This window comes from Anser brachyrhynchus, assembly GCF_964034855.1.
Source record: "Anser brachyrhynchus genome assembly, chromosome: 5".
Classification (NCBI taxonomy): Eukaryota; Metazoa; Chordata; class Aves; order Anseriformes; family Anatidae; genus Anser; species Anser brachyrhynchus.
The window spans coordinates 57,731,254-57,756,891 of record NC_137699.1 but is presented as its reverse complement, the minus strand read 5'-3'; the positions used below and the strand labels follow the sequence as shown (position 1 = coordinate 57,756,891).

The following is a 25,638-nucleotide window of genomic DNA, read 5'->3' as shown; positions in this document are numbered from 1 at the left end:
CTTTACATCACAGTTGGAGAAAAATAAGATCGGTGCTGCTTACAAGTTGTAAGGCTAGGTGGGTGGCTCGAGGTGAGGGCTAATAGTACTCATGACACTGCCTCACCTGGCAGTCTCCCAAATGTTTCATTGGAAGCATCAGTTTAAAAGCCTGGATATTGCTGATCCGTTCAGCCTTCATGTTTCTTTATTAGGTAGGTATGCCCTGTAGGCTAGGAAATAACTATATCTTGCACTTAATAATTTAAAAATACTATTTTTAGTCTCTTTATGGTGTTGTGAGTTTGAAGTTTGAGATGCCTTCAAAAGGGAACAGGACGTGATGGTAACTACAACTGCAGAAATATGCTTCCTGTTGTGGAGGGAGGCTAAGGATGTGTATAGGGTGGCAGCACACAGCTTTGAGGCAAACAGAAGTGGTGCAGTGATTACAACTTACTCATATTGTTTGGTTCCTTCATGTGTAGTGGAATGAATATTTTCTTGCTGTTAATGATGCTTTAACAAAGCCATACGTTAATAAAGGAATAGCTGTATAGCATTTTATAGACTTTGTGAAGGCACACCATGAAGTGGAGTGGTGTTTTGGAGGCTTACTATCCCTCAGTAACTTGGGGGTGCCGGCATACTGTTTTCTTGGAAGAGTGGTCGAAATGTCAGTGGTTCTAATGATCTGTCATTCCTTAATGTCTTCAGTGTTCTGTAGCAAAGATCTCAGTATAAATACTGAAGCGAAACAAGACCTTGTTGGAGGTTTTTATTTCTAGAATATAAAAAGCCTCGATGACTAGCTTAAAGAAGTCTGAACTTCTGTGTAGTTTGAAGTTATGTGGGATTAATCTGGAATCCCCTCAGTGTCACCAGTATCTTGGGTAATCTTTGCTCAGTTTACTCTTTAGTCAATACAAAATGTCCACTTTCTGAAAGAGCGACTCCATCTTCTACTAAGACTAGCAATATAGAAATAGGTACTTTTTGCAATCAGTAGTAGATCATGACCATCTTAGCGAATAGCTTTTTTTGATGCATAAGAGCAATTAACTGTAACAGTACTTTTTTGTTCTGAATTTCTAGGTGTGGTGTGGGAAAAAACCTTGTCTGTTACACAAACACTGGGATAATTCAAATAACCAGTGTCCCATGGGTCAAGAATGCCAGGAGAAGTATATGAAATGTTTTCAGCCACCGTGCACTGACTGGGGAGAATGCAGTGCCTCTGAACCTCTGCCTGCCAATATCAAGTGTCTGCCTAATTCTGGATACTTGGACAATGACTGTGCTAGGATTACTTTAATTTTTAATGGAAACAAAGTCCCCCAGGTGAGAACAATTATTAATCAAGTATGTGAATATATGTAGGGATTTTTCTATGTTGGGGAATAGAAGATTAATATTTATAACACAACTCCTTGCTGTCATCAACTTGCAAATTTTATTATTAGACTTCTGTTATAAATTTTGCTTTGCCTAAAGGGCAAGGTAAAGTTAGGGTTTCTACTGAATATATATTTTTTTAATTTCAAAGAAATGATTTACTTCTTACAGTACAAGATGGGCTTAGACTGTACTAGGATAGTCATACAAGCTCAACTTCTTGCCTTCATTGAAAAACTGTTCCTCACTTTTCTGCCATTTCTTGCCTGCCTTATTTGTCCCCTTCATCAGGTCTCAGTAACTGCAAAAACTGTGAAACTTACTTTTGTGCTAATTTTGACTTGAACTGAAGTCATGCGATCTCCATTGCTTCTAACAGGGCACTACAACTGAAAATATCTGTTCTGAAATACGATATTTACCAGCTACTAGGACTGTTTCTAGGGACAGAACTTTGATAATATTATGTGATCTGTCATACTCCACAGAGAATGCAGTGGAAGTTGCTATTGTAAGTATGAGATGTGTATGTATGTTGTCATTAGTTCAAGCAGGGGAGAAGAGGTTGCTTAAGGTTGTTTCACTTCAATATAGATGTTGCAATCTGTGGCCTAGGCTGACTGTACCATGATTTTCAGATCTCATGGAATTTCCTATACTGCTAGATATCTGGACTACAAGCTTCATTAATGACAGAAGGTGACTGCAATTTGCTGATAAGTCATTCTGAGGACTAATTCAGCCTAAATTAGTGAACAGGTGCCTACCTGCTCTATCAAATCTTGGGCTCTTGACCTTTGCAGTGTGGAGATAGTTGCAGGTGGTTGGATTTGATCTTTGCAGTGTAAAGAAATTGGTACTTGCCGTCTAGTATGGCTGCTTCAGGATGTTCAATAAGCATGTAAATGTTAAGTTGAAGAAGATGCAAGTTAAGTAGGTGAGAGTGATTGTTGCCATACTGAGCTAAAGTAGTGCTTTAGAGGCATTTATAGCTCAGTCACTCAATGTTTCTCTGTTGTGTAATTTCCAAATAAAGAATTTTCATATTAAAGTGTTTGTCGAGGCAGAAGCTGGACTGTCTCTGCCAGTATTGTAAAGAACATGCTGAGCCATGATGCAAGAAGTAAACTGTATGGTATAAATAGAGCAGACTGTTATTAGTCCAGGCTTCTATCTAGATAATCCACACGTCTTGAAGTGCTTCAAACTATAACTAAGTTTAGCTCAGTGGTGTAAGTGACGTGGAAGTCAACTGCATTTTGAGATATACTAGATTAGCAAGTGGGCATGTTATCAGCCAAGCCTGACACTGCATCTGCAGTTCAAATAAAGACATCCATGCTGTTGCTACAGAATATTTGAAGGTTTCTAACTTCTGTCAGGTAAACTCAAGCCACAGAACTCAAATAAGAGAGTTGAATTTAAAAATTGCAATGTTTTGCCTAGGTGACTGCAATAATTCTGTTTTTTCACCTTTCCTCCACTGCCTTTTAGTCTTTTGTCCCACATCGAGATGAACAAGATAATAGTCTCATACAGAATGCTGCTAATACAATAGTAAATGCCATCACCAAGCGGCAAAACAGCACTGTTATGTTGGCAGTAACTGAAGTCAAAGTAGAGACCATAGTTGTTGGGAATTCATCATCAGGTAAGGTTCCCAATGCACTCATCCTGTGTGTGTTCAAGTATTTTCTATTCCCTGCTGTCAGTATCTTGTTTCTCTGTGGGAAAATGGTAGACCAGGTTGTTTCTTCAATTACTATTGCTAACTGAAGAGAAAAATGGCTTTAAGATCAAGAGTCTGTGCTTGTGTGCTAGGTTAAACTTGGTACCATGTTATGGATTATGTCCCTACCTGCTATTGCCACTCTTTCTAACCCCATTTTTTATCCTAAGCATACCTTTCACCTGATTCAGGAGTTCTTGTTGTCATATCCTTTCTGACTTTATTACATTAACCTTAACCAAATCTCAGACCTTCGTGCTGCTGCACTATAGAAACTGGAGATGTGAGGTACTGAAAACATCATGGGAACAGGGGTAGATATAGTGTGATACCAAGTCTTTTCTGAAGTGCTTATGTATTAGCTTAATAGGAGTTAGATGTCTAGGATCTTTCAGTACTTGACAATGATAATACAAAACTTTGCTCTCCATCATGTTTCTCAGTAGTGCACAGCTGGTTTAAACTGTAATGTACATTCCCCTTAACGAGGGTATGGTGTGACTGGAGATACCTGTATCTCTGTGTTGTCTGTCTAAGAGATGTGTCAAAATGAACGGTTGAAGTGTTGTGTGCCTGTGTTCCTTGTCCTTTTCCTGCCTGGGGGAGGCAGGAAAAGGTTTTGTGGAGGACCCCTGGTGGGCTGCAGTTCCACTAAAGGGCTTCAGAGTGGAAAAATTACAAATGTTGGAGACCCTCCCAACTTTCTTAGACCTCCCCAACATAATCTTTTGGAAGATCTTCCAACCATAGTCAAAACAATGAGTAAATGGCCTGGTTCCATTTCCTTTGTGTTTTCCCTTTAGGGGAATGCCTTTCATCTGTTAAAGCCTTGGCAAATGTACTATTTCCTCAGCTCCTCTGAAGGAGGCTACTAGCTTTGTTCTTGTCATGAACAGAAACGGCATAGGATGATAAAGAATTGAGCTGTGATTCTGACATACTTCAGCTTCTCTGTTCTGATTGTGCGTTAAATTCTGGGGAAAGAGGGATGGGATTACTTTTACTCCTGCATCAATGAAATCCAAAGATTCTCTGAGAAAGTGGGAAGTCTTTGACTTTATTCTCAAGCACTAGCTGTAAGATGTTTCTAGACTCATTTCACTGGATGCTCAGTATTGACCAGTGGCCCCCAGTTCTTTAACTGGACTCATGAAGAAGTAAACTATAGCCTGCTCTCTCATGGTCTTTGGTTTGTTTTATTTTTACCTTTTAATTAGGTGTGGCAGGTGTAAACCTACCACAAAACATTGGTGCAAAGCACCGTGTCTTTAAGACTGATTTCTGTGGGATGCTAGAGTGTCCAGATGGAGATGATTATTTAAATACTTCATCGATTTCCTCTGGCTTAAAAAAAAAAATAAAATCTTCATTTTGAACTTATGGAGGCTATTCTTTGCATAAGAATCTTTTTTTACTTGAAGCTGATATGAAGAGCTCCTTTTCTTAAGTTATTCCCCCCACTCACCACCACATTCATGGTTTAGACTGCTTATGGAAAATGGAGAGAGACTAGCAGTTACTGCTAAGAGCACAATCTTTCCCTAGCATGCTAAACTATGACTTTAAATCTCATGAGGCAAACCACTTTCCTGGTTATTCATCTTCCTTTACAAGAAGGAAATGTTTGAGCATGTCAGATCCTGCATACCATCACCTTCATACTAGAATATGTTCAGAAGACATTTTAAAGTTGGAATGAATGACCATGGCATTGAAGCAGTCACCTGCTTTTGTACAGCAACTTGCAGGTTATTCTGTAAGCAATTGTCTCAAAACTGCAGACAATTTACATTTGGATTAGAGGTTGAAATTTGTAGTTTGGACTGCGTGTGTCTGCAGAGTTGTTGAGCCATCCTGTCTGTCTCTACAAAAAGCAAAGCACTTGATGTCTTACTACTTACAATGCAGGAATTTTTGCTTAGCAAAAAAGGTATTCTGTTCTAGTAATAAAGCCCTTGAAAAAGACAAATGTCCAGCAGATGTAGATCTTTGGAAATTGTTTCCTGGAGGAATAATCCGTCTGTGTGGCTTGGACAACACTAATGGGATTTGTAATAGGGGAACCGGGAGAAAAGCAGTTGCATCAACTCCTTTTGCTTATTCATTGAGCAGTGAATGCTCTCATATCTAATGACAACATTCTGGTATACCATATTTATCAGGAGAAATTAAAGTAAGGATTTTACTCTGAAGTAAAACTGGTAGACCATCGTAAAAAGTGCCTGACTCTTTTTAAAATATGTAATATGTAAAAACATTCAGGTAAGAGCTAAGTAATACATAAATACTGGTGGACTTGATGGTAAGACACTCTTCTGTCTGATAGGATACACAGTGTGTATTCCTGATGCAAATGTCAATGCAATTTCTGGAGCAAATCAGAGGGATAATACTCTTCAGTCTGCTTCCTTCCTACACAAACATTTTTTTCTTTTCAGAATCATTACTGAAGTTTTCTGGGCCAAATTGGCTTGGGTACTTGAGAAAGACGATGCTGTTTGTATAGCTAGTTTGTCCATTAGACAGGAAAGAAACATCTCATGTGAAGTGTTTTTTTCTCCCCATCATTAAGCAGGGCAAAGTCTAACTTTACTCTTTTTGTAAAGAGCCTTTCTAGATAAACTAGTGTATTCATACATGTACCATTGTGCAGCAACGACATCTTCCTTCTAAAAAACAATCTTTCCAGGACTAACCTAGAGTTGTGTGGATATTTCTCTTGCAGCTGCTCAGTGCTGTACAACTAGTTCCATTAACTCAAGACTTTTTTTTTATTTGCCCTCTAGATTATTTGGTTCCAATTCTTTGTGCGGTATTTAGCATTGTATGGCTGACTTGTATAATCATCTGTGTGTGGTGGACTCGGAAGAGAAGAAAAGAGAGAGAAAGAAGTCGTCCTCCCAGAGAAGAGGGTGCCAATAACCAGTGGGCGCCTTTGAATCCCATAAGAAATCCTATAGACAGATCTTACAGTAACAAAGACATTCGTTATGAATGCAAAAACTTCATATCTCCTCAAAAAAGAACTTGTGATGCAGTAGAGGAGTATGTAGAGTATGAGGAAGAGGAGGATGAAGAGGAGGAAAGAGATGAGGAAATGGACAAATTCCTCTCTCACAAACTCGCAAAGCCTTTGCCAACAAAGGCATCTGATACATCAGAGAGCAGTCCAGTAAAGAAATCCCATCAAATAGGCAAAATGGACAACAGATCTGTAAAAAATGTGAATGCATCAAACTTTGAAGGCAGTAGAGACTAATCTGTATTTGGAATGTAGGCAGACTGCGCCTACACTTACTGGGGAGGGGAAAAATTGACATCTCCACTTTGCATCAAGGACTAAAAATATCTGGAGTCAAATGTTCATAGTTTCTTTATTTTGCGTAAAAAAAAATAAATAAAAATAATAATAAATAAAATTTATTTTGTTTCTTTAGCCTTGTATAAATTATTCAATGACTGTCAGATGAAAAAATGAGTAATCTTTGATAGTTGCTATTTTTGTAAAGTTTACTTATAATACACTCGCTGTGTGGCAGAGGAGAGGTTGTATTTTCAATATGTGTAAAGTTTATTACAAAAGACTGTACACTGTTTACAGAATGTATTTCTTTTTATTACTTGCTCTAATTTAATGGTGGCTTTAAAACCTCCTGGTTGAGGAAATTGTGAACTTTAAACTGCTTTCTTGACTTTGAATCTCTATTAATGGCAGCTCACTGCACTTGTTACGTTAGTAGCTTCTGTAAGATTTTTTCCAAATTTGCCTTACACACTTTGTAATAGGAACAAAAAAAAATTATAGAGATCTTTCAACTGTGGTTTAAAAGTGGCCTTTTTATTTCTGTTGAATTCATTTAGAATTGCAGTATTGAAGCATGTGACAAGTGCCTTGAGATTAAACTTTTTCTATAGCAACTGTCAAAGACTGCCATATCAATATAGTAAAATTGTGAGAACTCTAGGTTCCCCAACTGACACAGTTTATTTTCTAATAGTGAAAGTGCTTTTTTGTAAATATGTACATATTAAATGAATCACTCTGTATATTTGATTTAATAACTTAAATATTTTGGTCTTTTTTTACATGTCATTCCTTTTAATTTATGTTGCAGAAAAGGAGGTTTTATGGCAGTTTATAAGACATTTTTTTTGGTATTATGTCCAGATTAGAAAATGATGTTAATACAATCAATGTTAGGAATCTGTTGGTCATTTGTATTTACATAGGAACATAACCACTTACATGTAAATAGATCCAGAAATGTTTGTTTATCCCCATGTTCAGCCCATCTCAAGAACACTAACGGGTGCATCTACTGTACAGTACCAACATAGTGAGGCATTGTTTTTTCTTTTGTGAATATGTTAATTACATGTGGTATTACTTTTTTGCGTTTAAATACAGGCCTAATGAAGGGAACAATATTTTCCTCAATCTTGTTTCTGTTGTGCTTTATTCATCTTTTGCTCTAAATGAAAAAAAAAAAAGGCTGGCAAGCTCAGAAGAAGGTGGGAGTACCTCATTAGAAATGGTTATTTGTGCATTTTTTTAGGCTTTATTATTGCTATTAACTGGGCAAGCTGTACATTTATTTTAATTACTGAAGAAGCATAACACTACATACACCTAGTTACCCTACCAGTGAGAGGAGCGGATGTTTGAGAGTGTAAACTCTGGCCCATGAACAATGTAAACATGAATGTTTTGAAATCAGTTATTTTATACAGGAACACACGATTTGCTTTGCAGGATCTTCTGTTTTAGTACATTTTTGTTTGACATGTTCTTAAAAAAAACTTTCAGAAAAACTATTTATTAAAGCATTTTATAATGATGTTTGTTGTAACTTTTTTACTTGTGCTGAATATTCAAAACTTATTTTGATAACCTGGTTTAGGAGTTAGTTTAGAAAAGGGTACTATCCTTCTCATGTTCCCCAGTATAATCCTAAGTATTTAAACCAAAAACACTTTTTTTCTGCTACTCTTGTATCTTTTTGTACTGTAATGCTGCTGTCTTCCATAATCTAATAAAATGATTCCCTCATTGTGTGTAAGATACTTCACATTGTGTTTGCTTTGGTTACTTGAAGCTCTGATCTGATGAGGCAAAATGAACGAGGAGTGAAAGTCCTGATTTAATACCTGGTACTTCCTCTAACCTTTGCTCGTGGCCTTTGTTCGTGTTGGTATTTCCTGAGCCAACTTGGCAGCGTTGTCCTTTGCCCACTACTACACAAGTAGCCCTTTGTGTAGGAGGTGGTCTAGAGGCATAAACACCTTTACTACTTAAACTGGGACTCTCTGTGCTGCCCCTTGCAAAGTACGGCTGCTGGTTTTGCTGGCAGCTATTGCCCATGTGCCTTTCTAGAAATGGCTCTCCTCCCAGCTGCTGAGCAGAGGCTTGTCTAGTGGTATCAGTTTGCTTCCTTGGGTGATAAGAGGGCTGTCAAGCATGAAACAGCTTGAAGCACTCTTGCCAAAGTGATTCGGATTTTTTTTTAACTAACTCCTTTCTATATTCTGCAACCACTCAAGCTCTAGTCTTGTCATACTCCAGTTTTAATTAAGTAGGTCTATGCCTGTTTCTTATGGTGACTTAAATGATTCTTAGCAGAAATCTACATGAAAGGTGAACTTTTGGGAAGAACATAAAGAGATATGGAATATAAATATTGATATTTCTTTTTCTATTAGCTACCAACCTCTGAAGCAGCATCCTAGAGCCTAGCAGACAGTTTTTATTCCCAGTCCTCATAGCTATTTTGTTTTCCTTAGGGCATTGGCTTGTCTTTATCTTGATGAGTGAGAGCTGTTTCTAAGCTCTGAGAGCTGAGTTCTGAGAGCTGTTTTTAAGTTCCTGGCTACAAAGTCAGTTCTTAAACCCAAATTCTTTCATTACCTTTCGAATTACCTTTTGATTTCCAAGCTCCAAATATTCAAATATGTCTCCTGTCCTTGAAGAAAGGCTCAGGGGGCTGTGGAAATCCAAAGATGAGACAAGGAACCAACACTTTCTCAGCTATGACTTTCTAAAATCAATTTGGAAAAACCTAGTGACTGCTGTTAGCTCCCTAGCAATAGTGGGAGCGATGAAACTCGTCAATCTGTAAGATTAACTGAGGCTGCAGTATTTGTGAGTACCTCCTGCAGAGAGGAGTCTTTGATACCATGTACTTAAGATAGCTGAGAGAATGCTTCTTGTCGGGAGGTTTTTACATGAATGCAGATAAATGTAGTGGGTGTTACTGCCGTAGGGAAAAGGAGAAATAATAGATCAAAATATGTATAGTAAGGCTGCTGCTGTTGTGCAGGAGCGAGCTGGCTCACTGATCCTGAAGATGCTAGCTCTGTTTTTTAGTATATTATTGAAATGGTAAATAAAGTAACTGGGTGACAGTTTGATGTCAGTACCTGCAGTTGGCTCATCAACCATTCTAACCAAAGGCTCCATGTGTCCCCTGATGGATGGTATCAGCCCTCACGAAGGTTCCTGACCCTTGCTCTCATATGGCTTTGTGAAACCAGCATGAATATCAGTAATGCTTGTTTACCTGCCAAAAACCAAGAGTTATTTCATGCTACCCTCATGTGGTGACCAGCACAAGCTATGTAGCCTGGAGTGAATAAAATAAGATGATGAAGAGGATAAACAAAAAGTAAACTGACTTGGAAAGTTTACCAAGATTTTTTACAGATTTTATTTTTGCGAGGCTCTTACATTAATTGCATGCCTTCCCCCCCTGCTTTATACACCCTTACTCTGTAGCTTTGTTTCTTTTTGACTTTTTATATGACGTGTTGAACTTGTGCATCTCAACTTCCTGCTGGTACAGGTATTCTCAGGTGCGCTAAGCATTGCATTACTCCTGAAAGATTTGTTGCAAGAACTAAGTAATGAGGAAAATTTGTAAATGGGCACTTTTGAGATTTTTCTAAACAGCTTATAAATGAGTATTTCCAGGCTAACTTTGCTTTTTCAATGCTCTCTGGTACTAATCTGAAACACTTGGTGAGTTTGATCCATTTGGCTATTTTTTGTTCTCCGCTGGACCACGTAATTAGTCCTCTTGGGATCAAACTGCTTGGATGGAAAGTTAGCTTATATAGCAAAATACCTCAGTGCTTCCCCCATACTCTTTTCAGGAACAACCTAGAAGCTGAAAGGCATTTTAGTCGCTTCCTTGAAAGCTGCAGAGAGTGTTAGTCGCAATGCCGGTTGTGAGGTAGTTTAGCGATAGGGGGCTAGGGGTAGTATGGAGTTAACTTGTGTAGGAATTGGGTTTGGTTCACTGAGGTTACAGGTGCAGTCTGTCTCATTGGTTTTGGGTGCTGATGGGCTATTGTCCTTGGGATGCAGCAGAGACAGGATGAGCCTGAAGAAGGGTTCTCAGACATGTAGTAGCTTGGCAGTAACCTGTGAACCCTCCTGGATAGCCAGGCTGCCTGATGTGGGGATGCTAGCTGTGATCTTTGGATTTATTATGAGGGAGGAGAATGGTGGTTGAGAAAGGAGAAATAGCAAAGCCAATGGTAAAGTTCGCATTGGGGTCATTCCTGGTAGGAATATTGGTTTGGAAAAATTCTGTGAATCTTGCACTCATTCTGTTTAGTGCTTTAAAGCACTCTCTTCCTACATAGCCTCTTGTGTTTCATTTATCGTGCCTTAGAATAAAGAACAGACACGTAAAACAGTAAAAGAACAAAAGGTTCTCTTCAGAATGAGTTAAGGCTAAATACTTTCCATGCTCATGCCTTTTCTAGCACCCATTCTTATGCACACAGCATTTCTGTACATATATGTACATTTACAAGTGATTGTTTTCATCACGACAGGGACTTAAAACTAAGTGCAAAAAATCTCTCTAAACACTTGATTGTAAGCATCTACCTACAGTCAAATGCTTGTAAATGACATAAGTAATATCCTTAAATAGGATGTCTGTTTCTACAAGCATCGCTAAGCTTCATGGTCCAATGGGTAAGTTTTTCACTTGCAGTTTTCAGTAAAATCGGGGGGTGAGGGGGAAGGATTCAAAGTTATTTGCAGAGAATCAGCATGCTTTGCACAGGGCGTGTAATTTTCCAAAGGCTGAACAATGCTATTTGATGACTCCTGTAGCCAGTAATAAGTCCCCATGGTTCATACCAACAACCTGGTCCTATAACTATGCGGAGTGTAACACATCCTTCTCAACAGATACTTTGCAATATCTTTATGGAAGAAGTATGTATGTCAATTAGTCAGAGGGAAAAATGATCAGGTCTCTAGAAATTCAAGTGAGGAACTGTTTTTTTTTTTTTCCCCTAGTGTGATCTGAACAACAACAACAAAACTTTTGAAATTTTCTTTGTGGGGGAAAAAAGTTATGGAAATCTTAAATAGTGTTTAGGAGGGTTTATATTTTTGTTCATCTTAATGATATTCCATGTATATTGCTCTTTATAACCGCAAATAGATGCAAAGAATATCAGCGTTTCTGAAATCCAAACTAAGCTTTCCTTCAGCGCTGGACAAGGCAGGAGGGTGACTGGTGTAAATGTGACAATCCTGTAAGGATGCAAGACCACAGCCAGGGAGTCACGCTCTGCTTTCTGGCTATGGGCTCCCAGGAGAAAATATTGCTTTCAAACGTTGTGTCAAAAAAAATAAACCCACAAAACCAACCAAATGCAAATCCTTTTGCTCTGTTGGGTGGGGAGAGACTCGTTAACTTGTAGATCTGTCTCAGCTGCTACCCTATCTGTTCTCCCACCCATCTGAAGGAGTCTCGGGTTGGAGGGGACTTCTCCCTGCGGCAGATTTGCTGTGCCGATAGGCTGTGCATTAAAGAAGGTTGAGCAGGGAGCTGTGGAGCAGGTTTGGAAACTGCTGTGGCAGCGGCATGCGTAAGACCCTTTGAAGGCTAGGCCACCTGGCTGGAAGTATAACGATGGGTGTAACCCCACCTACTAATTAACAAAACGCTATCTGTGGGTGGAAGTAGAGTCAATGAACAGCTGTACAGGCTCAGATCAAAGGTCCACCTAGTCTAGTGTCCCGTTTCCTGCAGTGGCCAGCAGAAGATGATTAGGGAAAGCAAAAAAAAAAGCAGCAAATACAATGTGAGTCCTTCTCATACCCACCCAGCTTCTGGAAATACGTGGTTTAGAAGCTTCCTGGGCCAGAGGTGTTTGATAGTCATTTCTTCTCCATGGCATCATCTCATCCCTTCTATGCTTGAGGCCTCTACAATATCCTGTGGCAACAGTGAGTTCCACAATGGCAGTGTGAATTAGGAGCAAATTCTGCTTATTGTGGACTTGTTCCCCAGTAAGGTGCTGTGAATATAGAAAGCAGTTTTTCCCTTCCCCACAGTCTCCACAACATTTGGGATTTACAGTGCAGACACCCATCTCTCCCTGCCTCTTGGGATTCAGAGTCCCAACCCTTTTGGTCTCCAAGAGACACTGTCCCACATCTCCAACCATCTGTCCTGTGAAAGCCCTGCGCTGTTCTAAGTTGTGCTCTGCCACTTGAGTTGGGATGACCAAACTGAACAGCAACAGACATAGCAGATAGCACTGTTCTCCACTCTATGCAAATCTTTTCTTAAAAATCACAAGTGGGCTATTTACTTTTTGGCCTCCACTGGCAACGCAGATGATGTTTTCAGAGCTCAGCGATTTGTTGACTTCCCTTACTAAGCAATCTGCATTTCCTTGTCTTCACTCTGCTTCTTGCACCTACACAGCCTTCCCCAGCTTCCTTGCATGTGATGGAGTGGGAAAGCAAAAAAGGCCCCCAGCAGCTGAACAAAGATGCAGTACTTGTGCAAGGCCAGTCACTACAGTCCTTTGCACTTGTAGAATTAGCACAAAAACGAGACAGTAGATGTAGAGGAAAATCTCCATGCTGGAAAGGCAGCATGGCAATGGTTTATCCATTCAATGTTTAAACAGCCAATAAGGCACTCCTCAAAAGTGGGGTGTCCACAGCCCCACGTTCACCAAGGCCTGCCCAAAATGGCGCCATTCACGTGGCGCTGTGCTGCACCAACTGCATTTGTGGTTTGCTGTTGTAGGAGATGCAAAATGCACGATTTTGGTGAGAAGGAAGAAGGGGTGGGTGGCTGTCGCCCCATGCCCCGCCCTGGGCAGAAACGCAATGCTATATATCTTTTTGAGTATTATATGATAGCTGTTGTAGTGAGGGGGGATCGTCCATCCTTTTGTGCCCTCGTTAGAAGCAGTCCCAGAACTGACCTCGCTATGGATTAGAAAACTGAGGTCCGGTTTGCATCCATTTCTCCTTTTGCTGTGTGGTTTATCTAGCTCTTCCCTCTTTGGTGGTCCCTTTATTGATATATGTCTACGTGGCTGGGCTACAGTCCCAAATCCTCCGTACATTACTTAGGAGGAGGTATAAGGGGGCATGAGAAAGGACCATTTGGTGCAGAAACACCAAGCCAGACTACACAGGAGATGTGCCGGCCAGCCTTTGCTCTGGCCAAGGTGATATCCTGGCTGAAAGACCCCCGGGGAAGAGCTGAACCCTCTGTAGGACACGAAGAGCTCAGCCACTGCAGCACCATCAAATCCCCACTTCCCAAAAAGCAAACGGGGAGGCAGAGTGGCGTTTCGATGGGAGGCAGAATAAGGCCTTGCTGGAAATAAATGTTTGGGCGAGTTGAACAGTGAGGGCCTGGTCTTCCTGCACCCCAGAGGGCAGCTGCAGGGTTCCTGGCTGCAAACGCGGTGGCACAGGGACAATGTTTGCATGCAGCCCCGAGGCGCCAGGGACGCTTGGCTGGGAGGTGCTCTGACAGCCCGCTGACATCGCTTTCAGTACCGATAAACCCGCGAGGTTATCTCAAGTGCAGCCATATCCTCTAGAAAAGCCGGGAGGAGAACCTACTTTGCACTGTGTCACCATGGATAAAAACCTGCTAATGAGCAGCCGTGGTGGGAGCGGAGACCCAGCACCTTCTAGGGGCATCGCATGGGAGCAGCCTGCGTGCGCGAGTCCCGCGGTGAAATGCAGCGGAGGGACGACATGGCCGACATTTTCCAGCCCGGGTGTTTAAATTTTCCTCTATATTTAGTCCCCTAAATGAGCGCTTTGATTTGCAGTGTTTCCAAGCACCTGCTGCTCCCATTGACTCTCTGGTGGTCTATATGGGTCCCAGCAATCCTCAGAGCTAAGCTGCTCCATCTACATGCCTAAATTTGGGTACTTGGGTTGGGAGCTGCGGGTGCTATATTCTGCTGGGGTTTGTGTTTCTCCTGCTGTAGGGTATGGTGCTAAACGGGGGTTTGTGGGCAAAGTGTTTTCAAAACTTGGGCTGCTTTGATTTCCTGGCTTTTGGTTCAGCTTATCTGAGTGATTAATTACGTATTGGAGCAGAGAGCAATGAAAACTTCTGGAAATAAAAACTGAATGAGGACAGGCTGCTTTTCCCCAGTGGCAGGTGCTCAGTGTGTGCACAGCTCTGCCACTGCAGCCACTCTCTTGAGCAGGGAGATGCTCTTCACGCTCAGCCACCGCAGACTCGGGTGCAAGGGGAGCAGTGCAAACGCTGAGCTCATGCTCTGAGAGCCACCATCCCGATGTCCAGGTGCCCAGCCAGCTGTGACAGCCCCACGGGACACCACCTCTTCAGGATCCCTGGTCTGGAACAGGGCATAAACATTTCTGCCTCTTGTGCTCCATTCCAGGGCAGGTAACTTGTGAATCTAGGTAAGCACTGGTAAGCATGTCCACAATTCTGTCCCCCTGTAATATCCTGTTGTTGCTTTCCAGAGGAAAATACCAGCAGACATTCAAGGTTACTTCCTTGGCACGGTCTGTGTGTTTCAGCCCTGATTGTATCTGCACTACTGAGACATTTCCGGACATGCTCTATCCCCTCTGCTCTTGCATCACAAGTTGAGCAGTAACTTTACATGCTTTGCTGCAACAGACCTTTCTGTCCTGACCATGGCCCTGCCTATCTTTCAGAGGCTTGTTTCCAGCCACATTCCCTCCTTTCTGCTACTCCCACTTGCCCAGATTGCTCCTCAGATACTTCTTCACGGTGCTCGATAGAGGCTGGATGTTGAGGCAAGACTTCTCCCGAAGCAGGAGATGAAGGGAGACAAGGATGATGAGATGCCCACACGCAGGAGCTGGAAAGGGCCATCAGCTTTCTTGCTTCAGGGCAAATGACGTCTCTCGAAGATGGTTTTACAAAGCCACTCTCTCCCTGTAGGTTGACTGCTCCAAAGCTGCCTCTGGACCACATGGCTCTAGTTCTCTTGGTGGGAAACCCCAGGGTCCTCACGTGCCTGGCTCCTTGGTTTGGCACTGCTCCCATATCTCATTCAGACCCTCCAAAGTGTGCATCCGTGTTTGCTTTTCTTCCTTGCTCCAGGATGCTTCTGCCCTGAGATTCGTTAAGGAGATGTCTCCATTCCCAGGCCTGGGCTTTGGCAGCAGGGTCCAGCCCCCAGCACAGAGTGCGTACTGTGCATGATGCTGCAGATGAAAGCTGCTGCTTGTTTACAAGCTTTCATCAATTAGAAACCATTTGCTGCTCACACACTGTATTTAAAAGTTTGTGTTTAAGTTAGTGCTGGTGATTTAGGAGTGCCTGCTTTGTTTTTTTCTGAGATACATAGGATAATTCCCCCCACCTGTTAAAAATCTGTTGCTAATATTTGCTGTGAGGTTTCTTTTTTTTTTTTTTTTTTTCTGCTAGGATAGCCAGAGGCCTGCAAGCGTTTATTTAAACTGCAGCTGTTTATTTCTCATAAATCACACAGGAAAATGCTTTGCGATCAAGCTGGGGTGTATTGAAGTTGATAGAAAGTTTCAGTTTGGGTATTCTGGCAGCCCGGGTCTCTTCAGAGGTGCTATCTCTGCCGTGCAGGCAGACCCAGACCTGCAGAGGGGAGAAGCTGGCATCCCAGTGCCACTTTGTGGTCAGTGTCCTGAACAGTTGCAGGTCAGCCAACTGGGGGAAAATCTCATTTGTTTCATTTGTTTTTTTCCCAAGTTTATTGTTTTTACAACTTTCCTGTTGTTTTATTTCTATTCTTTTTTTTTTCTTGGCAGTCTTTTTTCTTATTCATTACAAGCATACTACTTGATCTCTTTGTGCACACTTTTCAGAAAATTGGGTCAATTGGACAATCAGATTTATGTATGGAAGGATAAATTCAGCCTTTCAAGAGAAGTTTTCCTGGGATTGCAAAGCCCTTTCCATTAAAAAAGTCACGTGTTTGTGTGCACTTGTTTCATTTCACTTTTCCATGGATGGAATTGTTGGGAACTTCTTAGCCAATTTCCAGCATGAATTTAGGAAACTCCAGGTAAGCCCAGGATGACCAAACTTCCTTGCCATAAAGGTGAACTGACCCAGCAGACTTCCAGGGAGGAGGAGCACACCCACACCTGCACTTCTCCTTACTAAGTGCATCGTACCACAATCTTATCTGTAGTATTTCCCATGTTAATATTTGTCCGTCCATCCACTGCATTTTTATGACATTCAGAGTTTGCAGAGATGAAAATGGTTTTTCCAATGGCTATGAGCTGGGATGCTGATAGAAGTTTTCCCACGTAGGTGTCTCTTTCTCCCATATTCCTGGACTTTCCCTGTATTCCATACTTTAGCCAAGGGCCAAACGCTGACCCCCTTTCCTACTTCCACACCTTGGAAGTCACCAGCATCATTCATGATTTTCTGCAATGTGTGTAATTTTTTGTTGTTGTGCCTTTCATAATTTTTAGAACAATTCAAATGAATTTGGGGATGCAGTCAGGAAACATAATCTCAAGTAAGATATAAACAAGAAAGTCAAGTCCTTGCTGTATCTTCCGTACTATTTCCATCACCAGTGTATTTCCTCTCTCAAATTGCCTCTCTCCAGAGTCACACTCTGCCAGAGATAACTAGGTGGCGGTGAGTGAAGAAAGGAGCGGCATTGTCTACAGCTTTGAACCATGAATAGCCCTTGGAAAAACAGCACCAGAGAGAGATACAAGTTCACATCGATAAAGCGGGTTGCCAAGTGACAGAAGGCTTGATCCCCTTTCACTGAAGTCAGCGGCGAACTCCCACGGACGTCACTTTTATCACCGCTCCCAGCCCATCTTGGGCAGCGTCCTCCACCGCCACCAGGGCCCGGCCTGGCTGAGCATGGCCAGGGGACTTCTGTGGGGACAGGGCTGGCTCAGTGTGCCGGGGCCTGCTGGGGTATCCTTCTGCTGATCCATGGCGGCAGCCACACACAGGAAGCCAGGTGGCTTAGCTCAGGTTCAGCACGGCTGGCACATCCTTTGGCTCTGTGTTGTCGAAGGAGTGAGCCCACACACGCGTACATACATTATATGTATGGAGATCACCTCCCTGGGTGCCTCGGCCGGGCCTGCCGCCAGGCCCTCGCGGTGTGACAGGAGGGCACAAGGCAGCTTGAAGCCATTTTGGTCACTCCCTGTTTCCCCACCAGCCTTTTCTGCCCGCTTGGTGCACGAGACACGAAGCATTCGGGTGGCCCTGCAGCACGGTCACTCACCGCTGTCGCCGAGGCTATTTGTCAAAGCCCTGCCAAACGTCGGCCCACAAAGGGAAACCGCCGAATTGCGGTGCCTCCGAGGGGGGCTCGATGAATAGCTGAGCTGCGACAGCCTAATGGGTTTGGGGGGGTGGGAAACGGGACGGGGCACGGCAACAATTCACCAGGAGGCGTTTGGGGAAATGTTGTCGCAGCGATGAGGAGCGCGGGACGGAGCAACAATGGCTGCAGTTTACATTGTGCTGCACCAGCGCTGTGATCTGCTGCCAAGATCAACCCGGCAGAGAGGAACTGAGGAATAACACGAATGGTGTGGCAAGAGAGATACCCTACAGCATATCCTGCTCACTCTGCCTTCGCCTTTGAGTCAGGAGTGAAATATTGGAGCCATTGTGGTGAAGCAAGGCTTAAAAATAGAAGGAAAAATCACTGTGGTTCTTTTTTTGTTGTTGTTTCTCCAAGGGGACATTAATTGTTTTTAAGTTGTGCTACTTCTAATTTGAGTCAAGAAGGAAAACACTTCAAGGTATTGAAAGGGCCAGAAAACATTTCACTCATCAGCTGTGGCGTGAGGGTTGCTCCTTATCTCCATTGCCATAGTGATGCTGCTGCTCTGGCTGTTCCTGATGGGCTTCATGCTGCTCCCCACCTAAGGGTCCGTGCTCAAAATCCTTTCATAGGAGTCCTGGTTAAGACCACAAGCCCTGCAAGAAACAAGTGCCCAAGTCAGCTTTGGGGTTCTGCTTCCCCGACAGCACTGCATGAGGGAACAGAGGGCTGGTGGCAGGGGTTTCTGTGGAACTGTCTCCAAGGCAAAAGCTGGAAATTGTGCTCTCTCCTGCACTAACCAAACTCTGGAAGGAAAGTTTGGGGAGTTACGAAGCTGACATTTCTCATAACATTTTAACCTCTTTTATTTATTTATTTATTTATTTATTTTTATTATAGTGGTTGGCTGATAAAGCTCACAAGTCTCTGGATGTTCAGAAAGCCACTTTTACGTTAATGTAGGATGAAGCAGACCATCATTAGAGCTGGTCACAGCAATGTGGGTGCTGCCCTGGGATGGCTGTGGATGGCTTCCAGCCCAACTCAGACCTGCTGCTGCCCTTCGATGAGTGACTGCTGCCCCGCAGGACAGGGCTGCTCCCTACAAGGCGAACGCTGTGCTGATTTGTATAAATATAGCACACCGCATTCTTGTCCGAGTTTACCAAATTCAGCCCTTTCCCACCGGCAGACTGTGAGAACCAGGAGGGTCATAACTTTAATGGCCAGAAGGAATTGCTAAATCTGGATTAGCCCAGATATTTGATCACTCAGCTCAATAACTTGAGTTCCAGAGGTTGTTTCACTAGGGCTCAAATTGCTTGGCAGACGAGGAGATGGAGTACCTGCGTCTCTTTGCCACGATAACTGGTTGCCACCATTCCTCAGGTTTGTGCTTTCCTTCTGGTTCAAATAGGCTTGACCCTAAGTCTTGGACCTCTTATGCCTTTGATAATGTTAAAGATCCTATTAGCACTAATGTGTATGGCATAATCAAGTTATCTCTCAATCCTCCTTACTGAAATTAAAGAGACTCAGCTTCTTAACAAACTGCCTCTGAGGTGACCCCTCCTCCCTCTCCTTGTATTGCTGCTGTGTCTCTTATATCCATGCTGGGTAGCGTATATCCCCAGTACTCAACATCAGAAAACGTTTAGAAGATGGAAAAACAGCCTCCTATTGATGTGAAGCCTGACAAAATATCCAAATTGTGTTCAGAGATGGCACATCTTGATAAAGGTGATGAAAACACAGCATGGGGGCAGAGAAAGAGCTCAGGGCCTGGTCCACCATGGGGATGGGGGCTGGCATTCCTCCTGACCTGCATCCCTGGCCAGCTGGGACACGGCTGGTGGTAGCACTACGAGGAGCAGTCGGGGACATGGGGTGTGCCATGTGCTGGAGGAGCACACCGACTCAAATGCAGGCTCCAGTCATTAGCACAGTGGCTTTTTAAATGCCCTTAAAAAGGAAAAGGAGAAAAACACCCACAAAGCCCACATGGAAGAATGGGGCACCATCTGAAATCTGAACAATTCATGACAGGCTTGTTTTTTAGGCCCCAAAGCATGTGCGGAAGTGCTCAACCCGCCCTCACTCAGCAGTGCCCTTGAGCCCATGCCCAGCTGCGAGCACAGGGGAGAGCTATGGCTGAAAATGAGCTTTTTGCAGTGCTTTGCTGACTAGGAGGGCCCAAACCACAGCAAAACAACTGCTCCGGAACTGTCCCCAAGGGCTGAATCTGGAGTGAAGAAGCTCAGGAGGTAGGACTTTGCCAGAGCAGCTCACTGGAGAAAGGGGTTTCCTTTCCACAGCACTTTCTTTAGCTCAGCACCCAAAGAGAGCCTCGTTTGCGCCCTTCCCTCTCCATGCAGCATGCAACGCAGATGGTCACCATCCTCCTTCCCTCCCAGGGCAAAGCAGGACCAGAATCTCACATTGGCAGAAACATATGCCACTTCTTTGCATTTCCCATCAAAATTCATCTGAAGTTCCTACCATGAGCAGAATCCACCCCCAAAAAAAACCTCCCCACCCACAACCTGCAGAGAAAAACCCAAGCCATCAATAATTTCAAGGAATTCACAAGCCACTCATGAAGACCTCGCTCAAGTTCACCAGACAAAAATTCCTTGCTGGGAATTATTAGCTCTGCTGGAAGTAAGTGTTTTCTTGCCCTCTGTGCAGTGGTGCATCTCAGATGACAATTTAAGAATCATTTGCCCACAGCTGGCTGAGTCCAGAGATGAGCAATTTACTGTTTCATCCACCTTTCTACACAATAATATCACTAAAAGGAGCCCCAGCATGGGGTCTGTTTGGTTCTCAACTCAATTCCCCTTCAAAATGTGAAGCCCTCACATACCACAGGACTACTCCCACCTTTCTGCTACCCTGCTATAAATCATTCAGTCCTCAGAAAAGGAATACTTGGTACTTGTTGCTTTTGGTCTGGGCAGGAGACCAAGTGATGCAGCCGTCTCCTGCAATGCTAATTGAATACCACAGTGCAGCCCATGGCTTGCAAACACGAGACACTTGTCTTCCTTATGACTGATAAATAATAAAAGAGGGCCATCTCAGGCAGAGGAGCACAGTGATTCAGCAAACACTCCAGCAATGGCCTAGATGGCATTAATCAGCTCTTGTGTCGGAGATGATGTGTACGGTCGTCTTGCAAACCGAGTTTATGGCAGCAGCTTCTGCAGACTTCTGAGTCAGCTACCGTTTGGAAACCCTGAGAAGCCAAATTTCCCAAGTGACCTCAAGGTGTTTTCCCAAATGGGGAGTCAGGTGCAGAGTGTCTGGAGCCCACACATCTGCAATGGGACTGGGACACCCTCCAGCTGTAAATCCTCCATCGAGTAAACCAACCCAAAGGGTTCTTCGTGCAGGATCTCACCTGAGAAGATGGAAAACTTACAAAAAAATGTACTGCATGAGGCCATTCTTTAGTAAATCTTCTTCCTTCTGCCTGTGTCCAGCTGAGATACCTGCTGGAGAGTCAATGAGACCTTCTGAGAGCACCTGCTTGGGTGCCCCCAGGCTTGCTCCTAGGGTCTGGGCTCACATTTGGGGCTGTAGACGGGCGTGGAGAGAGACCACTGTGTCCACAGCCCTCAAATTTTGGTCATGCAGGTTGAAAGAACCTGTTCAGCAAGTGCTCCACAGCCCAGGAATTTGGGTCCCCTCTAATCTGATCTGCTCTTCATGCAGGGCCTGCACGGCTCCCGGGCTGCTGTCCCCTCTGCAGAGAGCCTCCTCCCTCGTTCATTACTCAGATCTGCAGGGGAAATGAGTAAAGCTGCATGGGATGAGAATTTCGTTTGGGGGGAATTTATGTGATTTTGAAACTTCTCTGAGTTTGAGATACTGGTTCCAAACTGAAAAGAAAAAAAAATAAAAAAAATTGAAATCTCTTTCCAAAGGAACACTTGGGATGTTAGAAGTCAGAAGAACATTTTTCATCAGTAAAATCAATGCTCCTCATTCTAGTCTCGGTGTCTTCTAAACTGCAGTGCTCTTTGTAATAGAATATGCATTAAAAATTAATGACAAGTTGTTTTGGAAAAAAACGAAAATGTCATACAGGCTCTTAGAAAAGGCCAAAAGAATATCTTGCCCTTGGCAGGAGAGCGCCAGTGTAGCCTCTTGCAAAGTGACTTTTGGCTGAAAGCTATATGTTCCCACAGAAAGTCTCAATTTTTTTGAAACAACAGCACTTTCTTTTTCTTTTTCACGTTCCTTTTCTGACAGGAAAGGACTCAACCTGAATATTTGCAAGCAGCTGTCTAAATAAGCTATGTCAAAAATGTCTTCTTGTGACACTGAAGAATGACCAGAAATATTTTCGGTCACTGAAGCAAACGTACTTCATATCACACGTTTTCCCCCTGTATTTCCTCCATTGCCTTTCCCAAAGCCGCTGGGCAGTGCACATCTCTGCTTGGGAACTTCATCCCGGAGCTTTTGCTCCCCATCCAAACCTCCTGCTGCAGTTGCAGCCTGATCCCTCCCATCTGACCCAAAGTGAGCTGATTTCTCCTTCCCTCTTTTTAGCAGCCTGATACCTCCTCAGGGATCGCAGTCCACTAAGCATGTGTTGATGCCCCCAGGAAAATTTTAAGTCCCTAAATCCCCTCTTAGATGCATCAGTGATGCATCAAACATGGTTCAGCAGCATGGCAAGCAGAAGAGCCTCGGTGAGAGCCAGGAGATGGGCACATCCTTTTCTTTCTGCTGTGGTTTGCCCTTCAAGATGACCACGAGCATCCCAGCATGCAGCTGATTATTTTTTTAACACGTTGAGACATCTGCATGGGAAAAATGTCCACGTCTGTGTTTTGTTTTCCTTTTCTTTCCCCACCCTTGTTCTTGTCATTTGCTCGCCACGTCCCCCAGTGGCGTGGTCGTGCTGGCCAGGCTCTGTGGGCCCCGGGCTTACGCTCGTGCACAATGCGACAAAGGGACCTTGTAAAACTGGGAGCAGAAGCGGTGTTTGGCCCCCCGACCCCTGACCCTTGAACAATTTGGTTAATGATTGTGGTGATCAGATACACTGGCTCAGCAGTGCATCCATCACCGGGCTGACAGGGGTTCAATCCCACACGGGCAGGGAATGTGCAAACACATTCTGTCCCAGCCCCTCCAGCCTCTGGCGTGCCTCCCCCCTAAATCCAAGAACAAACAGAGTGTTTCCATCGGGGTGAGATCTGTTGTGATTTATTATGAAATCATATACAAGAAGTGTCTGTAGGTGCTGGTGCTGCCCTGCATGCGGGTGAAGCCTGTGAGATGCTGCTTGGCTAATAAAGCTCCTTGCCCTGCACTGGGGAAAACCAAGCAAGCAGTGCTTGCCTTTCCATGATTGTCTTTGCCCCTTTCTCTGCAATATTTTGATTGCACAGGGTTAAATCCTACAGCACAAATAATTCCCTAAAGTCAACAGCCTGCAGTGCTGAAGCTTACACCTTGCATCTGTGCCATGTCGATGCCCTGGCTCTGCGCTGACGCCTCTTGTCCCAACACACGGTGACCCCCCCACACCATCCCATTCCTCCACCCCTGTCAGTACGTTATTCTGCAATAAATCACAGCAGTCTCCGTATGATGGAAAAGCTCTGTTTGTTCTTGGATTTGGGAGAGCTGATAAAAATGCTGTTGGCCAGAGCAGCCCCCAGGACAAAAAAGTGAGGAAGAGAGCACTGGTGCTGTGGCAGCAACAGCCCAGGGTCTGCATGCCCAGAATGGGACCTGGCCCAAAGCTTTCCAAGGTCTGTGACTGCTGTATTTTTGGGCTCTCCAAATATTTTTTTTTAACACTTAACAGACTTGGACAGCGGGGTGGCACGGGGCACATCACAGTGCATGCATTTTCACAGCTCCCTCGTATTGAAGACACCCCTCTGGAGCAGGAGCTGCATCCGAGCCCCGGCCATCCAGGACCACCGGTAGGTGAGTGACCACCGAGCAGGGCGTGCATTAACCAACCCAGCATGCTTCTGTCTTGCACAGCAATTAATTCAATTAAGTCTAGGGCTAACTAGCTTCTCCTGGATGCCATTGCCTAAAATAGGCTGTTCTCCATGCTCCCTTTACAGGCTCATGGGTAGCCAAAATCCCTTTTACTGGGGTTTGCGACATGGTTGGGTGCAGCATTTGCACCAATGCTGCTGGAGAGGGAGACGCTGGCCCCGGCTGGGGTCAACCAGGGAGAAAGTCAGAACAAATGCACCGATGGGCAGGTTTCTCTTTGCGCTCTCTCCCCTCCCTCCACACTTTTTTGGGGGCCTTGAGGAAGCCTCCTGTGGCTGGCAGCACTGCAGAGAGAGCGGCCAGGGTAGCGCAGCTGCACCTGAGCCTCTGGCCCCGCGCTGGTGGGGTCTTGTGTAGGGCCACGGTAGGGAAGCTGTGCTGCAGCACTGTGCGATAAGGGCAGATAAGAGAGCTCCTGCTGCGATCATGGCATGACCAAACAAGTTTCCTGATCCCGTACCTATGCCTGCCGCTCCTTGAGACAATACTGTTATCCCTGGCGGGAACGCACGGACAAGCAGGAGCAAACCAGAGCAGCAAGCAAGGCTGCCCCGGGGAAATAAACATCCCTGTGCACCCTTGTTCCCTGCCAGGGGCTGGCTCAGGGACTTGGGCTGGGAGATTTCGCCAGAAAATCTGCCCTGGTGGGGCAGAGAATCCTGACTGCATCAAGCTTGGAGGGATGGGCAGAGGGGAGTGTAAAGGTGGAGTGAAAAGGGAGCAGGACGTGAACCAGTGCTGGAAATATGACAAAAAGGGCACAGAGGAAGAGCGTCTCTTTGCCCAGCTGCAATTTGCAGTTGGATGCTACAGGGGAGTGGATGCTTCTGGCAAGGGGGATGTCCTCTGCTCCACCAGCTCGTCCCCATTCCACCATGGATGCCCAGGGCCACCACAGCAGGAGGGATTCCTGCAGCCCCCTCACCTGATGTCCCTGGCCAGCAGCTGAACCTCTTGTTTTTGCAAGCTCAGTGATTCTGTGCTCATTTAATTTTTAGTGACTAACCTGCAGCCTGGACAAAGGGCATAACATCACCCTGGGGCGTGGATGCAGCTTGTACAGTCAGCACAAAGGGGCAAATAACGGCCTGTTCGACTATGGTATGTAGCAATGGCCACAAGAAAGGACTTCCCAGCTATCTCTGAGGGTTCATTTGCATTGAGAGAGCCAGTTTGCTTCTCCAACAGCTTCTCAGTGCCACCCCAGCATCTCCTCAGAGACATTTCAATACGTACCACTGGCTAGAACTCTAGTGCAAATCAGAGAGTTCATCGGAAAAAAATAGCACTTTTTTTTTTTTCCAATTAAGAGTTAATTTGCTTAAAATAAAGGGGATCACCGGGAGGCTTTGCTGTAACTTCTTCAGGCTAGTTTCAAACCCACAAGGCGGAGAGAGTGCCTCACCTGGAGAGAAACTTCTCTGGTGAGCACCTCGGGCATTTGCACCTGAGCTGCAACGGTTGGACATCAGTGCTGCAGCTCAGCAGGAAAGAAAATGACGTGTCATTTGGCCATCTCAGACCCAGGAGATGAGAGGTGCGTGGAAATAAAACCCATTAACGATACACTCAGGCACTGGTACCGATTTCTGTTTCCCTAAGGAATCTGCTCCCTCGTCTCCTGATCCCCACCGCTGCTCAGGCAGGCAGCTCCGGTGCCAGAAGAGCAGCAAGGAGGCCATGCCACGACTGAAGGTGCAGTGGGTCTCTAGGTGTAATTGGGTGCTCTCTGAAAGGAAGGGTCTGTAGCTAAGCCTTGCAGGCATGCTTACTTGACCACAGAGGGCCCTCATCAGGACATCCTGTGCTAATTATTATCTCTAATGATGACAGACAACAGTTTCTTCCCCAACTTTTACACATTCTCACTTGGCTGGAGGGCCTAATTTTCACAAGGAAATATTTCTGCT

The 25,638-nt window shown here is 44.3% G+C and overlaps 1 protein-coding gene across 3 annotated transcripts in view; it reads left to right on the top strand.

Annotated features, from left to right (window-relative positions):
* JAG2 (jagged canonical Notch ligand 2) overlaps positions 1-8,167 on the top strand; it is a 68,394-nt gene extending 60,227 nt beyond the window's left edge. For all 3 annotated transcript variants that reach the window (XM_080593027.1, XM_080593028.1, XM_080593026.1), the window contains 4 exons: positions 1,075-1,320; positions 1,754-1,885; positions 2,869-3,025; positions 5,890-8,167. In XM_080593027.1, coding sequence (XP_080449153.1) covers positions 1,075-1,320; positions 1,754-1,885; positions 2,869-3,025; positions 5,890-6,362 — 1,008 coding nt within the window. In that variant the 3' untranslated portion in view covers positions 6,363-8,167. The remainder of the gene's footprint in view (positions 1-1,074; positions 1,321-1,753; positions 1,886-2,868; positions 3,026-5,889) is intronic.
* The last annotated feature ends 17,471 nt before the right edge of the window (positions 8,168-25,638 follow it).